We start from the raw sequence: 15,056 nt of genomic DNA on the forward strand, positions 1-15,056 counted from the left end.
ACATCCAGACTTGAACTTGATAATTCTCAGGATCTCAGCCTTTATTGCTCAGATGCTTTTAAAAAAAGTGTTAATAAGCAACTGAATAAAGGGAAATAACTTATTTATTGTTGTATAATAAGGGTTTAAGTTTGGTAATATGAGATGTGACTGTAATATTGCCTTGCAGGGCTTTTGCCAAGAGACAGCAGCAACTGACTGCAATGAAGGTGATCCAAAGAAACTGTGCCGCCTACCTCAAACTCAGGAACTGGCAGTGGTGGAGGCTCTTCACCAAGGTGAACCTCGGTCTCCTACATCTCGGCCAACATTTCGCTTACCTTGCTTTTTTATCTTTGTTTTTTCTAATTCCCCTTGTTTCCCACTACTTTGTCCTCAGGTGAAGCCTCTGCTGCAAGTCAGCAGACAGGAGGAGGAGATGCAGGCCAAGGATGATGAGCTGACTAAAGTAAAGGAGAAGCATCTGTATGCTGAGCAGCAGCTTCAGGAGATGGAGGAAAAACAACAGCAGGTAACATGAAATGTAGAATAAACACAGCACAACAATATATTAGTTGAAAATGAATGAGGGCGCTTTGTTTGAATGTCATAGGTGCTGTTTATCCTTGTTAAAGTCGTCTTTTTACTATGCCTGCAGCTGAGTGCTGAGAAGATGGCCCTGCAGGAGCAGCTTCAAGCAGAAACGGAACTATGTGCGGAGGCCGAGGAGATGAGAGCCCGCCTGGCTGCCAGGAAGCAGGAGCTGGAGGAGATCCTCCACGACCTGGAAGCCCGTGTGGAGGAGGAGGAAGAGCGTGCCTCTCATCTGACATCAGAGAAAAAGAAGATGCAGCAAAACATTGGAGTAAGTAGAGAACGTTGACTCGCTCTCCACCCATTATTTTGATACATACGCACTGTAAACACTTTGAAGGGAACTTATTGTTTGATATTTCCCAGCTTACCCTCATTTCTCTGTACACAGGACCTGGAACAGCAGCTGGATGAGGAGGAGGCGGCCAGACAGAAGCTCCAGCTGGAGAAGGTCACCTTGGAGGCCAAGATGAAGAAGATCGAGGATGAGGTCATGGTTCTAGACGACCAGAACAACAAACTAAACAAGGTTAGAAATAAAGCGACTAGAATCTTTGTGTGATTTGTTAATTAGACTTGTGATGACTACTACACCGTAGGAAGAAGGCTGAGCCTTGTGTTCCTTATAATAACTAATTAAACTGTGCCATCACTCACTAAATGTGTTGTTTACCATGTTTGGCAACACAGGAAAAGAAGTTGATGGAGGAGCGGATCTCTGAGTTCACCACCAATCTGGCAGAGGAGGAGGAGAAATCCAAGAGCCTGCAGAAGCTCAAAAACAAACACGAGGCCATGATAACAGACCTGGAGGGTAAGAAGAGAGCCTGATGGGGGACATACAGTAACATGCATTATGGTTGACACTAATGTCTAATCAGAACAAGACGTTATCACAGCTTCCAACTTTTAGCATCTTTTTTTCCTGCCTAACATTTGACAGTTGTTCTTTTCCTCTGTCAGACCGCCTGCGCAGGGAGGAGAAGCAGCGCCAGGAGCTTGAAAAGAACCGACGCAAAATTGAGGGCGACGTCACTGAGATACACGACCAGATTGCCGAGCTGCAGGCCCAGATTGCTGAGCTCCGTGCACAACTAGCCAAAAAGGAGGAAGAGCTCCTGGCAGCTCTGGCCAGGTCTGTTTAAACATTATTGGCTCATAGTTTTTTTTTGTCGCTCTATACCTTTGGTCAATTTGCCAGTAGCAGTAATCAGGCCATTTTATTTGAACAGATGATAGATGGATTTGATAAAGATTCCTCAGCTCCTGTTCTGTTTCTTAATTTCTGCCGACCTATTCCTCCCTTTAAGGATTGAGGAGGAGGCAGCGCAGAAGAACCTGGCCCAGAAAAAGATCCGTGAGTTGGAGGCTCAGCTCTCTGAGCTGCAGGAGGATCTGGAGCTGGAGAGGCAGGCCCGCGCCAAGGCAGAGAAACACCGCCGGGACCTGGGAGAAGAGCTGGAGGCCCTCAAGACCGAGTTAGAGGACACTCTGGACTCCACTGCTGCCCAGCAAGAACTGAGGTAGACATATTGGTCCTGGGATAGCTACAACAGTCAAATATTATATATAATATTATAACCATTAATATATTCTATCTATCCTCCTGTTCCATGATGTTAATGTCTGTTGTACATCTTGACACAAGCGGATAAACATCTGCTCTGCCTCCTCAGGTCCAAGCGTGAGACAGAGGTGACACATCTTAAAAAGACTCTGGATGAAGAGGCCAAAGTCCACGAACAGCAGCTGGCTGAGATAAGACACAAACACGGCCAGGCCTTCGATGAGCTCAATGAGCAGCTGGAACAGGCTAAGAGGGTAAATAAACTCTTTTCTGAGCCTCTATCCACTCAAGGATTTTCTTTTCTCCTCAATGTACATGACTTCAGCGAACCACTCGTATTTTTGACCATCCCTTCAGAACAAAGTTTCAATGGAGAAGGCCAAGCAAGCCCTGGAGTCAGAGAGGAACGAGCTGGCGATTGAGATGCAGACGCTGATGCAGGGCAAAGGTGATTCCGAGCACCGTAGGAAGAAGGCTGAAGTCCAGGTTCAGGAGCTGCAGCTCAAACATTCAGAGAGCGAGCGCCAGCGGCTGGAGCAGGCTGAGAAACTCTCAAAACTGCAGGTACAGCTCTTTGACTTAGTTGGTGGAGAATTTGATTTAGTATTTATCAATATGTATAGAATGTACCAGATATTAGATTACTTTTTTTCCTTCTGTTCAGTGGTTCATTTGTTGTCCTTCGTCCACAGGCTGAACTGGATATTGTCAACAGCGTGCTGAGTGAGGTGGAGGGAAAATCCATCAAAGCAACCAAAGACTGCTCAGCTGTGGAGTCCCAGCTGCAGGATGTTCAGGTATTCACACACACACACACACAGAATGTTTATACCCTGCTGTGTAATCATAGATGTAACAAATAAATGAGTTACTCCTTAATCCTTGAGGAGTTTGGGATAACATAAGTGAAGATGTACCTTTGATTGATCCCCTGGGAGAAATGAAATAAGAAGGTAAACAAGATAAAATACAAGAAGAGTACCGGAACATAGGTTTGAAACGCTTTTAATAAAATTACCTCTTTCTTATTATTCAGCTTTTATATGTTCATGTTTACAACAGGAACTGCTCCAGGAAGAGACGCGCCAGAAACTGTCACTGGGCACACGTATGCGCCAGCTCGAGGATGAACAGAACAACCTGAAAGAACAGCTGGAGGAGGAAGAGTCTGCCAAGAAGAACGTGGAGAAGCAGCTTCAGACTGTGCAGGCGCAGGTAAAACATGAATATGTCCCTCAGATATGCTGATTCAGGCCAGGAGCTCAGAAACATGCCGTGGCTTCTACTAAAGACTTAATTTTTGAAGCACATCCACCTCCCAGTGTTCGAGTGACACCAGCTCTTTCCATACAGCTTGCCGAAATGAAGAAGAGGGTGGAGCAGGATGCAGGGTGTCTGGAGACGGCTGAGGAGGGAAAGAAGAAGATGCAGAGGGACCTGGAGGCAACAGGCCAGCGGCTGGAGGAGAAATGTGCTGCCTTCGACAAGTTGGACAAAACCAAGACGCGTATCCAGCAAGAGTTGGACGACCTGCTGGTCGATCAGGACCACCTCCGACAGATCGTCTCTAACCTGGAGAAGAAGCAGAAGAAGTTTGACCAGGTCAGACTGTTAATGCGGTGTTATATATTTTGGTATCAATTTTTTGTGATTAACCCATTTCAGGAATAGGATCTGAGGGAAGTAATATCACATGTATGTCTTCATTTGAGCGTCGCAAACCTTCAACGCTTCGCCCTGACTTTCTCTAGATGCTGGCAGAGGAGAAGAACATCTCCGCCCGCTACGCAGAGGAGCGCGACCGAGCTGAAGCCGAGGCCCGTGAGAAGGACACCCGAGCGCTGGCTTTAACCCGTGAGCTGGACTCTCTGATGGACATTAAGGAAGAACTGGACCGCAACAACAAACTGTTGCGGGCTGAAATGGAGGACCTGGTATCCTCCAAGGATGATGCCGGCAAGAATGTAAGTCAGGAAAATGTTTTTGCAGGTGTGTTTGTGCCTGTGTGGTCTGGTTATAATACCATTGTGCTCATTACAACCTCCCATCCCATTCAGGTCCACGAGCTGGAGAAGTCTAAACGTGCGATGGAGCAGCAGCTGGAAGAGATGAAGACTCAGCTGGAGGAGCTGGAGGACGAGCTGCAGGCCACAGAGGACGCCAAGCTGCGTCTGGAGGTCAACATGCAGGCAATGAAGGCCCAGTATGACAGAGACTTGGCAGGACGCGATGAGATGGGCGAGGAGAAGAAGAGATCTCTGGTCAAACAGGTACCGATGGGTTATAGATTGAACCCACTCAGATACATGGTAACTGTTGTCTGCTTCCTGTGGGAAATCGCTTCCCGGTCTGTCTTAGTGTGGCACATGGCTAAAATGAGTTGTGCCTCCGTCAGGTGCGTGAGATGGAGCTGGAGCTGGAGGACGAACGGAAGCAGCGTTCTGCAGCCGTGGCCTCTCGCAAAAAGCTGGAGCTGGACCTGAAGGAGCTGGAGGCCGGCATCGACATGGCCAACAAGAGCCGCGACGAGGCCCTGAAGCAGCTGAAGAAACTCCAAGTGAGTTCATCAACCATCCACATCTACTCTGTAATATTTAGAATGTGGATTGCTCCCAGTCTGACTCAGTCTTTCTGACCGTTTTCTCCTCCTCAGGCCCAGATGAAGGATCTTTGCCGGGAGCTGGAGGACACTCGCATGTCCAGGGAGGAGATCCTTGCCCAGAGCAAGGAGACTGAGAAGAAGCTGAAGGGCATGGAGGCTGAGATGATCCAGATGCATGAGGTTGGCACATACACCTCTTCCGCCTTCTCTTCTATACTCCTCTCTTTCTTGTAGCAAACCTAAACTCTTTATGCTTTCAATGAAACTGTGTCACAACTAAATGAGCCTCTCTGTGGTGCTTTGCAGGAGCTGGCAGCTGCAGAGCGAGTGAGGCGACAGGCCATGCAGGAGAGAGATGAGCTGCAGGATGAGATCAATAACCAGGCCACCAAGAAGTAAGAACTCCTTTCATTCTCAGTAAAAATGACCAGGTGTGTGCATTACATGATAATTCACCCACCCATCTTCCGTCTGCCTCTCAGTGCTCAGGTCGCAGAGGAGAGGAGACGGCTGGAGGCTCGTATTGCTCAGCTGGAGGAGGAGCTGGAGGAGGAGCAGTGCAACACTGAGCTGACCAACGACAGGCTGAAGAAGGCAATGCTGCAGGTCTGTAAGCTTGTGTTATACACATCATCAGCACAGGTTTTTATGAGCTGTTCCGTGTGAAATGCCTCGTTTAAGAAGTTAAGATGAGCCAAAACTGAAGAGTCCCCGTTCCGCTTGTTTAGTCCGACCAGATGAATGTGGAGCTGACGGCCGAGCGCAGCACCTGCCAGCGTGTGGAAGGTGCCCGTTCCCAGCTGGAGCGCCAGAACAAGGATCTGAAACTGAAGCTGCAGGAGCTGGAGGGAACGGTCAAGTCCAAGTACAAGGCCAACTTGTCCGCCCTGGAGGCAAAGATCGCCGCGCTGGAGGAACAGCTGGACATGGAGACCAGGTGAAGGCCTCAGCCGTGGAACTGAGAGATTATATAGACTTCAATCACTAAAAGACATGCTTTTATAATGAATGCGTGGAAAAGTGTCATTGTTCACCAGTGGTGGAAGTTTTTACAAATCAAAAACATATGATGAAAGGAGTGTTTTTATATTTGAAGTGCTACTTTTATTTCTGTTAGGGATCTAAGTACTTCCTCCACCACTGGCCAGCAATGTGTTGTATTTTGTTGGGTCTTTAGCCTGATCGGTGCTGTACTCTTGACTCAGGGAGAGGCAGGGTGCCACCAAACTTGTGAGACGCACAGAGAAAAAATTGAAGGAAGTCATCCTTCAGGTGGATGACGAGAGACGCAACACCGAGCAGTACAAGGACCAGGTCAGAGGATTTCTATCACAGTGGTCAAACTCCTAATCATCCCAGCTCAACGTTGTCTGTGTTCTGATTGCCTTGATTGTTTTATTATTGGTGTAATGTCAATATTTTCCAAATCCAAAAAAGTCGTGATTAAAACCCTGTCATAAAGTGGTAGACAGCTGGAAAAACGTATCTTATATTATGAATATCAGCTTTTGCATCTTTGAAGCCTATGTCTATGAGAATGGTACTTTTTTTCTTCTCAGGTCGACAAGTTGAACTCTCGTATGAAGCAGCTGAAGCGTCAGCTGGAGGAGGCTGAGGAAGAGGCTCAGAGAGCCAACGCCAGCCGAAGGAAACTGCAGAGGGAGCTTGAGGATGCCACCGAGTCGGCAGACGCCATGAACCGTGAAGTCACCACCCTCAAGAACAAGCTCAGGTGTGGGCAACGCGACTTTAGAGGCGTAGATCTGTTGGAAGTGTGGGACATCATTTAAAATGGCTTTTTACTGTAAGAAGTGCCAAGATATTATCTCAGGCCTCGTCCGCTCACTTTATTTTCCTCTCCGTTTCAGGCGCGATCTCCCCTTCACCGTGCGCCGCACTGTTCCCCGCGCCGGCATTGAGAGTGACGAGGAGAGCGAGCCCAAGACCGAGACGTCCGAGCCCAAACCCGAATGAACATCCACCGCGCAACTTGACTTCTTAGAACTGCATCGTAAATAGACAGACCCAAATACACACATGAGCACACATCACTGTACCTGCTGAACAGAGAGGAGTGCAAACAAACACACACACAAACGTCCGATCATCTTTAACATTGACAATCTACACATTCTTAACACACATGCAGATGCCAGTAAACTCGGACAATCACATGCTGACAAACACATGCATTATTTTTTTGGGCCAAATTGTTCTTTTGCATCATTTTTCATTCTCTGGGAAAAACAAAAAAAGAAAGCGATATTTTTATAAGGAAACATTCCAGTGAGGATAGTCCTGATTTAGGATCTATTTTTCTAATTGAAGAACGAGCAAACAAAGAAGTATACATGAATGAAGACCGATTATTGGAAGGGGACCAAAGTAATATCTCGAACTATAGAATTGTATTTTATGCAGAAGTTTTTATAATGGTTAAGAATGGAAGTGCTTCATGTTTATTACGCTTGCGCTCTCGCCTCAGTTTATAATGAAGGTTTATATGCTGAAATGTATTCTATTGATTTAGCTGCAGTTAGCACTCGAGACTACGCTTTTGGGCTTAATAATCTGATACACACAATTCATGTAGTAAATTTGAGGCAGATTTCAGGTAACAATTGGAAACTCATTCTGAAGGCATTTGACGGCGACTGTGCTGAAAGATCTTAATTTTGCACAGATGTGAAAAAAACTAAAAAAAAACACTTTTAGCCTCGACATCATAAACCACTGCATTTGTGTCTTTAATTGAAACAGTGAGGGAGAAGCTTGGGAAGTTTTCGAAAAGACTGTACACACGCTCATGCAGCAGGCGCACATGCTGCCAACTCACACTAAAGGCCTTAAAAGCAGCAGAATTTCTACTGGGCAGGGTTGTTGGCTTCTTCCTGGACATGTATTGATTTTTATGTTTATCACTATCAGTGTTTTTTCGTTAATGTTCAGGGTAAAGTTTAATGGGGTGGTGGGGGGGGTAGTTTACGTCTCACAGAACACACTGTATTCTCAGGGCACAGCTTGTTGAGGGAGGATGGGCCCAGGTCGTTCCAAACAAAAGGCAGATTCAGGATGTAGGACCGTACAGAGGAACTTCGAATCGATGTACACTATACAATAACTGGCCTATAGGGCTTCATTCAAACATGGGGAGTTGATAATGTGGCCCGCATCGAGTAGACGTACCAAGTGAACAGTTCTAAAAAGATGCAAACCCCCTCACAGGCTGTGCCCATGGGCGGCTTTGGCTCACACTGCTGGGAAGTGAGAGGAAACGGTTCACAATTAAAAGGATCACATCTTTCGCACTTAAAGACAAAGGAAATCTTAACAAAAAAAAAAAGAGGAAAAACTGCCTCTCCTCAATGATTTTGTAATGTTGGTCTGACTGCACCTCTGGAATGGAAATCATGTTGTGGTATCATGTATGTTGGTATTATTGCAATTAAAGAGGCTTCCTAAACTGCTACATGTTCACCACCTGTGTCTTTATTTCATATTTTTTTATTTTCAGATGTTCTAACTGGAGAGATCAGAGGTTAGGAGATGGGTTAGGTCAGGTTTGACTCCTCACAGGCAAAGTTGTTGTTTATGATACACAGTCGCCAGCAGGGGGCAGTCAGGGTTATCCATGAACAGGTCCGAACCGGTTTTCACCATAGAGTAAAACATTGTAAACAATGATGACGAAAACTGAAAACTTTCGTATCACTCGTATTGTCATGTTTCTGTTTTAGTGCAGATTTTCAACAGAACATAGTTATGACATGACAAGCAACGATGACTTGGACATAATTGAAACTGGAAGCTGTAAATATTTCAGTTTTTATTAACAGAACTAAGTGGTATTTAATAGTCAGTGGTGGAGAGTAAATGAATATATATTTACAAAAAATACAGCTACCAAGGACCAGTACTTTTACTTTTTTTTTCTATTCTTCTGGTTCTAAAAACTTTAGAAACTGCAAGTCAGAGGAATATTATACTTTTTACTCTACTACTCGACATCTATAGTGGCATTTTCAATATTATAAATGTTTATTTAAAGAAAATAAATGAGCTTAAAAATATGCTGTAATCCTATGAATGATCTGAACAGCAGTGTGGAAATGTTAAATTATTTCCAGCTCGAACAACTACTTATCGAAATGCTGCATACACATAAAACATTATAACAGTAATACAATTGTATATAGTAAAGGTATCAATGTGAACTGTGACTGCTTTTTTGCTTAAATACAATACAAACATACTGTTTCATGAATTCATATTGGATGTGAGAATATGGTACATTTGTGTTCCATCACTGAATATAGTTTATTAGAAACTGTCTATCTTGTTCGAAATATAAACCTTTTTTATGAGAAAGACATTTAAATAAAAAGAGAGATACAGTGAGTACACCTTCAAGTTGTGGGTACAGGTACAGTGTTGCTGCCCCACGACGCACACGTTTGTTTTACTGAAACTGAGAAGGCGCGGGCTGATTTTTGGATTGTGGTCATTGAACCTCTCACGCACTTTTTGTGAAGTGTAGTTCCGTTTTTGGATTGTCGCGTCACGGTCACGGCGCTGGTTAACCAATCGGAATCGAGCTGCTGCTGTCTGTGTGGGCGGGGCTGCGTCGTCGAACAGGAACCGGCCGGTGGAAAGTTTCACTGGAGAGAAGGACGGTTCTCGTGTCGCTGCACAGAGCTGCGGTCCGTGCTCATCTCTCCTCGGTCTGAACGATTTGTTGTTTTAAACTCGTTGCCGTTTTGTTTTTCCGGAGTGAACTTCACTGCAGCCTAATATTAAGGCGAGGACCGGCTGCCCGGTTATAGGAGGAAGAAGAAGACCGCCTCTTAAATCACCGGAGACCTGTCAGGCATTTAATTTATTTTAATATTGTTTTAATTATCGTTTACCGTCTCCTACCGACCGGATGTACCGTCTGTTCGTTTAATGGCTTCGGACTTGTGCGATCAGTCTCCGCAACACCCTCCCCAAGCTGCACTGAATGTAAGGCGGAACACACCCTCAAGATTTGTGTTTTACTATATATGAATTGATGTGATTTTGCACCACACGTTGACGTGACACAGTGTAACAACTTCAGTATCTCCACATAATACCACGATGTCAAGATCATACAGCGTAATGATGTTTGAGCTGAATCTGTCCGTTTAAACTGTCAAATCTCGATGGAGTCATTGGTTTGCCAAGGTGATGCAGTCGGTCTGTTGATCATGTTTTATATTATAACTACTCTCTTTCGTTGAAAGAGGGAGAAGGTGTCGTCACTGTCGTCTCTGCAGGGAGACATACTGTAGCCAAACCTGCAGATGTGGGACACACACACACACACACACACACACACACACACACACTTTCTCTTGTGTGACTACAGTTGTGACGGCCTCCAATGACATAATGCATTCCCTCGCCCCTTACCCTGACCTTCACCATCACAACTACATACATACTTAACCCTAATCCTAACCTTTAACCTTTACCAAGTCTTAACCCTGGAACAGCCCTCTAATGTTGTGAGAACCGGTAAAAATGTCCTCACAACGATGGTTTCGAATCAAAATTGTATCTAACAATTATAGAAAGCCAAGTACACACACACACACACACACACACACACACACGCTGCATTAGTTCATCATGTGTTCACACTCACGTGAAAACATGCAGTGGGGACGACAAACGCCCAATCCACCTTAATATTCGGCAGGATGATCTGTGGTCAGTTAATGAAAAGCGGCGTGTCGAGTCAGGTGGTTGCAAATGGGAAGCACAGTTTCAGTCAGGTGGTCTGTATATTAGTGTGTGTGTGTGTGTGTGTGTGTGTGTGTGTGTGTGTGTGTGTGTGTGTGTGAGTGTGAGTGTGTGAGTGAGTGAGTGAGTGAGTGTGTGTCATCAGTAGCAGCCTGCCACAGACAGCAGGACAGTGCACATCATCTGGAGAGGATTCTCCATGAGCAGTTTGTCACTAATTCATTTCTCGTCCCTGTAGCTGTGATTTGCCTTCGCAACATCTGAGAGTGGACCGCAGCCGAGTGACAGGACTGACGGGGAGGACAAACAGAGTGTGTTGGAAAAAATAAATAACTCAAGCATCTTCTGAAGAACTATGGAGTTTTCACTGGTGAGTTTTTTATTCTTAATGTTATTTTTTTTTTTTACCTGATATAAGTCAGTAGAGGTTTTTCTTCTTTTCATCCTTATATGGTCTGAGCAGGGGGAACAACCTCGTTACATAACTAGCTCGAGGTCAGAGAATCCTGACATCTTTGTGTCACACCGCTTGCCCTTTTATGCCCTTTTATACCCCCTCTTTCCTGACGAGACATATTAAAGGGAACGATGTAGGGCTGCAGCTGACGGTTATTTTCATCATCGATTAATCTGTAGATTATTTTCTCGATTCGTTTTTTGGTTCATAAAATGTCATAAAATTGTGAACAAAGTCGATCGTGTTAACCCAAACTCCAACATGATGTTTTGTTTTGTCCACACATCAAAATATCTTCAAAGAAACCAGAAAATATTCACATTGAAGAAGCTGAAATCAGACAATTGAGACTTTTTGAAGTCTTGAACCGATTAATCGACTATCAAAATAGTTGGCGATTAGATTTATTATTCGATTACTAATCGATTAAATCGATTACCTGATGCAGCTCTCGAAGGGTGCTCCATGCTTCTTCACTCCCTTTGTGTCTGTTTATGATGCCCTCCCCAGGCTCACCCAGCCATCAAAGCCTTCATGTGTGGCTCCTTCAGTGGGACCTGCTCCACGCTGCTCTTCCAGCCCCTTGACCTGGTCAAGACCCGTCTGCAGACGCTGCAGAGCGGCAGGCAGCCCGGGTGAGTCTGTGTACACTGACACACTTAAACACGCGTACGCAGTTATCTCCAAAAATTGCCTTATTGACTGGACGAAACACAACCGTAAGTTTGGACTCAGCTAAACCTTGCATCATCACGCATGCAAGCACATGGGTCCCGCATGCGAGCGGTGCTGATCATTTACCATCGGTCACCTTCCCGTCGGCTCATCTGAGTGTTGCTCTTTCAGTTCGGGCAGAGTGGGGATGGTGACCATGCTGATGAGCGTGGTGCGGACAGAGAGGCTGCTGGGACTGTGGAAAGGAGTTTCACCGGTTAGAATCCCACCTGGCTACTCGCAACCACACATTTTCTCCATCCACCCCTCTAATTGAAAGTCTTCAACAAATCAAACCTGCCTCAGATGTTCCCCCTTTTCTGACTCTGCTCTCTCGTGCATTTGATCTTCCAGTCCTTTGCTCGGACCATCCCGGGTGTGGGGCTCTACTTCAGCACCTACTACTCTCTGAAGCAGCACTTCTTCCAGGACAGCACTCCGGGGGCCATGGGGGCCGTGCTGCTGGGAGGAGGGGCCCGGACGGTGGCAGGGGTCTTCATGCTGCCAGTCACTGTCATCAAGACGCGCTTTGAAGTAAGCACAGGCCTGCGTGTGTGTGTTCGGCACCTTCTTTGTTTTATCCCTAAAAAAACAGTACCGTGACTTAAACCTGCAGTTTGTAACTTTCTTTGGTCAGATGTGCCTCCATAGCTCGGTCAGGTGAACTCAAGTTGGTTGTTATTTAACACCTCATTTTTGCATTAGGCGGTGTTAGCTGATTTGGAACAAGACCATCTGTAAAGATAAGTTTTGAGAGAAGAACCACCACTCTCTAACAGACCTGTACAAACAGAAATCAACTGGGTTTTTCTGCTGCTCCAACAAATCCAACAGAGTGAGATGTCTCAGCGTTTCCCTTAACGTCACTGTCAGGGACGGGGTTCTCCAAAGTGAACTTTCATTCGTATCATAAAAAATAAATTAAGATAACGGGCCATGACCTCCAGTTTTTGGAGCAAAAAGCTTATATAACCAAGGTGTGTTAGATTAACCAGTCTACGGCTGTGTTACTTTACTGTGTCAGATACACAGGCACTTTCATCAACACCTACGTGAAGTAAGTTTAGTATGGGATTGAACTCGGTATCAGCTCATACACAATATTAAGAGACTCTGAGCAGGGCCTTAAAACACTTGATCAGCCACAAATCATAAGAAATAAGTTTAAAATATATGTTTTCCAGTTATATAGCAGAAACTCTGATATTATAACAAGTGTGTGTGTGGCCATCACAGGGCTGACCTCAACCATATGATGACTGTGTTTTTACTGACTGAATATGTGAATTCAACTTTAAAATGAATTCTTATAAAACTTTTTTTGAATTTATTGTTTTCAAATTAGCTGAGCTTATCGGCAGTCTTTGTTTAACCCACTAGGATCCAATTGATATCCACGAAACTGCGTGCACAGACAAAAGATAGAAGGCATCTATTAGTTTGTCTTATTACATTTTTTGTTGTTGTAAATGAGTATAAAGATCAAAAAGGAGACAAACATCAGAATGCCATGATTTTTTATACCTCTCACATTCAGGAGGGCTTTGTTTGACGTGGTTTTATCTTGGTGTTGTCTTTATTTTAAATATGTGTATGGTTGTGTGTCAGTGTGGCAGGTACGGTTACAGGAGTGTGGTCGGGGCTCTGCGCAGTGTGTGTCAGACTGAGGGACCTGCCGCTCTGTTCTCTGGCGTCACGGCAACGCTCCTCAGAGACGTTCCCTTCTCTGGCATCTACGTCATGTTCTACAGCCAGACCAAGGCCTCGCTGCCTAAAGGTGAGTATCGGCCCAGAGAGAGAGAGAGAGAGAGGTGCATAATGACTTGGTGTAAAAAGGTGCTTGAATAATATTTACCTTTTAAAGCTGCTAAAGAGGTAACTGTCTTTAATGTACTTTTTGAATGAACCCACTGCCCGTCTTACTTTAAGAAATCGGCGATTCTCCGTCGGCTGCCCTGGCTCACTTCGGCTGCGGGATCCTCGCGGGTGTGTTGGCCTCCGTGATCACTCAGCCTGCCGACGTGGTCAAGACACAGGTCCAAGTGAATCCGCAGCTGAGAACGACAGAGGCTATCAGATGCATCTATGTGGTAACTGTCTCGCTCCCCTTTCACTCAGATTGTCGGCTCAGAAACTTTTGATGCTTTTTGTTATCTTGCTAGTCGCAATTTCAGTTTCTTTTGAGTTGAAGCACAGAGCTGCATGAATCATTTAAAGATCAAATCTGACCCCCGTGCTTGTCCGCGCTCTCAGGAACACGGGATCCAGGGCTTCTTCAGAGGGGCAGTTCCTCGGTCACTGAGGAGGACCATGATGGCCGCCATGACATGGACGGTGTATGAGAATATGATGGCACACGTCGGACTGAAGTCCTGAGGGGAAACGGTGATGAGCGAAAGAAAGAAGAAATTAAAGTCAAGGCACTGTATGACGGCGGCAATATGTGGGGAGGAAGGCACTGCTGCAGTGGAGTTGCTCGTAAGAGCGTCAAAGGCATTCGAGGACTTAAAAATTTTCCAAGCTGCTGACTGGTGAGCAAAGAGCGCGTACACTTGTCTAAATGAGCGAACGTGCATTGCAAAGAGTTTTCTCTTTGAAGAGTTGCACTGGGTTATGGCTGAAGTTCAAGAATCCAACTTTTGGACTGTGCAATGGGACATTTAAGAAAATAATACTGACACACTAATGATTTTCTATCGCACTATGAGTATTTAGATCGTCACTGACACTACATGCTGGGTGAATCCCTGTGACTATTTTTTTCACAGTCGTATCCATGTGATTTCAAAAAGACTGCAGTCATCAGGACGGTGTCCCAGATTCAGCTCAGACGTCTGTAATGCACTTTAACCTCTGCAGTTCTTTGTGTGGAACCTGGAGAGGCTGCCTTTCTTATAACACAGTGTTATTTATATCCCGATATATTTTTTTGTGAAATAAAACGTGCTTCGCGGTACATTAATCTGCCTTGAAATATACATTTTTTTGCTTTGATATATGATCTTTTGAAAGATAAAATAAAAAATGATGCACAATATATCTGTGTGGAACATGAATCTTGACTAAATTCTTTTTTTTGTCCATTTTTTTTTCAATGGCTTACCTCTGAAATGATGTCATGGATACATGGCAACTATATCCCATGAATCCCTTTTTTTCTTTCCTTTTTCTATTCATTATATATTGGTCAGACAGCAGTGGCGAGACGGATTACCGCTCATAAAAATAAGTTATTTCCCAAAAACTGCTCAGCATATTGCTGCAGAACACAGAGGCCAAAGACTTGTCACGGCGCTGTTAGACAGAGATAAGCGGCAGAGGGGGAGTGGTGATATTACAGCAAATAGGAAATAAGGACAAGGCACACCGGAGGGTCA

General features: G+C 45.0%; 2 protein-coding genes and 1 long non-coding RNA gene across 5 annotated transcripts in view; 2 read left to right on the forward strand and 1 right to left on the reverse strand.

Moving 5' to 3' along the window:
• LOC118288546 (myosin-9) overlaps positions 1 to 8,211 on the forward strand; it is a 31,956-nt gene extending 23,745 nt beyond the window's left edge. For both annotated transcript variants that reach the window (XM_035614775.2, XM_035614776.2), the window contains 22 exons: positions 170 to 278; positions 380 to 511; positions 638 to 844; positions 965 to 1,102; positions 1,264 to 1,387; positions 1,537 to 1,708; positions 1,884 to 2,096; positions 2,250 to 2,394; positions 2,498 to 2,704; positions 2,833 to 2,937; positions 3,203 to 3,355; positions 3,494 to 3,742; positions 3,892 to 4,104; positions 4,198 to 4,410; positions 4,536 to 4,697; positions 4,794 to 4,922; positions 5,049 to 5,137; positions 5,225 to 5,348; positions 5,471 to 5,679; positions 5,948 to 6,056; positions 6,302 to 6,474; positions 6,611 to 8,211. In XM_035614775.2, the coding sequence (XP_035470668.1) occupies positions 170 to 278; positions 380 to 511; positions 638 to 844; positions 965 to 1,102; positions 1,264 to 1,387; positions 1,537 to 1,708; positions 1,884 to 2,096; positions 2,250 to 2,394; positions 2,498 to 2,704; positions 2,833 to 2,937; positions 3,203 to 3,355; positions 3,494 to 3,742; positions 3,892 to 4,104; positions 4,198 to 4,410; positions 4,536 to 4,697; positions 4,794 to 4,922; positions 5,049 to 5,137; positions 5,225 to 5,348; positions 5,471 to 5,679; positions 5,948 to 6,056; positions 6,302 to 6,474; positions 6,611 to 6,716 (3,481 nt within the window). In that variant the 3' untranslated portion in view covers positions 6,717 to 8,211. The remainder of the gene's footprint in view (positions 1 to 169; positions 279 to 379; positions 512 to 637; positions 845 to 964; positions 1,103 to 1,263; positions 1,388 to 1,536; positions 1,709 to 1,883; positions 2,097 to 2,249; positions 2,395 to 2,497; positions 2,705 to 2,832; positions 2,938 to 3,202; positions 3,356 to 3,493; positions 3,743 to 3,891; positions 4,105 to 4,197; positions 4,411 to 4,535; positions 4,698 to 4,793; positions 4,923 to 5,048; positions 5,138 to 5,224; positions 5,349 to 5,470; positions 5,680 to 5,947; positions 6,057 to 6,301; positions 6,475 to 6,610) is intronic.
• A 205-nt stretch (positions 8,212 to 8,416) lies between these two features.
• Positions 8,417 to 14,716, forward strand: LOC118288571 (mitochondrial glycine transporter A). 2 transcript variants are annotated; one of them, XM_035614826.2, is made up of 8 exons: positions 8,417 to 8,552; positions 10,747 to 10,878; positions 11,476 to 11,600; positions 11,812 to 11,896; positions 12,034 to 12,213; positions 13,288 to 13,456; positions 13,609 to 13,769; positions 13,933 to 14,716. In XM_035614826.2, the coding sequence occupies exons 2-8, from the start codon at positions 10,864 to 10,866 to the stop codon at positions 14,053 to 14,055; spliced, it is 858 nt and encodes a 285-aa protein (XP_035470719.1). In that variant the 5' UTR covers positions 8,417 to 8,552; positions 10,747 to 10,863; the 3' UTR covers positions 14,056 to 14,716. The 2 variants fall into 2 exon arrangements, with proteins under 2 accessions (XP_035470719.1, XP_035470718.1); XM_035614825.2 differs by lacking the exon at positions 8,417 to 8,552 and adding an exon at positions 9,363 to 9,743.
• On the reverse strand, positions 11,984 to 14,967 carry LOC118288579. Its single transcript, XR_004785893.2, has 4 exons — positions 14,783 to 14,967; positions 13,909 to 14,051; positions 13,603 to 13,733; positions 11,984 to 13,450 (listed from the first exon to the last, which is right to left on the reverse strand). It is a non-coding gene; the product is annotated as an uncharacterized LOC118288579 (long non-coding RNA).
• Positions 14,968 to 15,056: the final 89 nt, after the last annotated feature.

This window comes from Scophthalmus maximus, chromosome 17 (assembly GCF_022379125.1).
Source record: "Scophthalmus maximus strain ysfricsl-2021 chromosome 17, ASM2237912v1, whole genome shotgun sequence".
Classification (NCBI taxonomy): Eukaryota; Metazoa; Chordata; class Actinopteri; order Pleuronectiformes; family Scophthalmidae; genus Scophthalmus; species Scophthalmus maximus.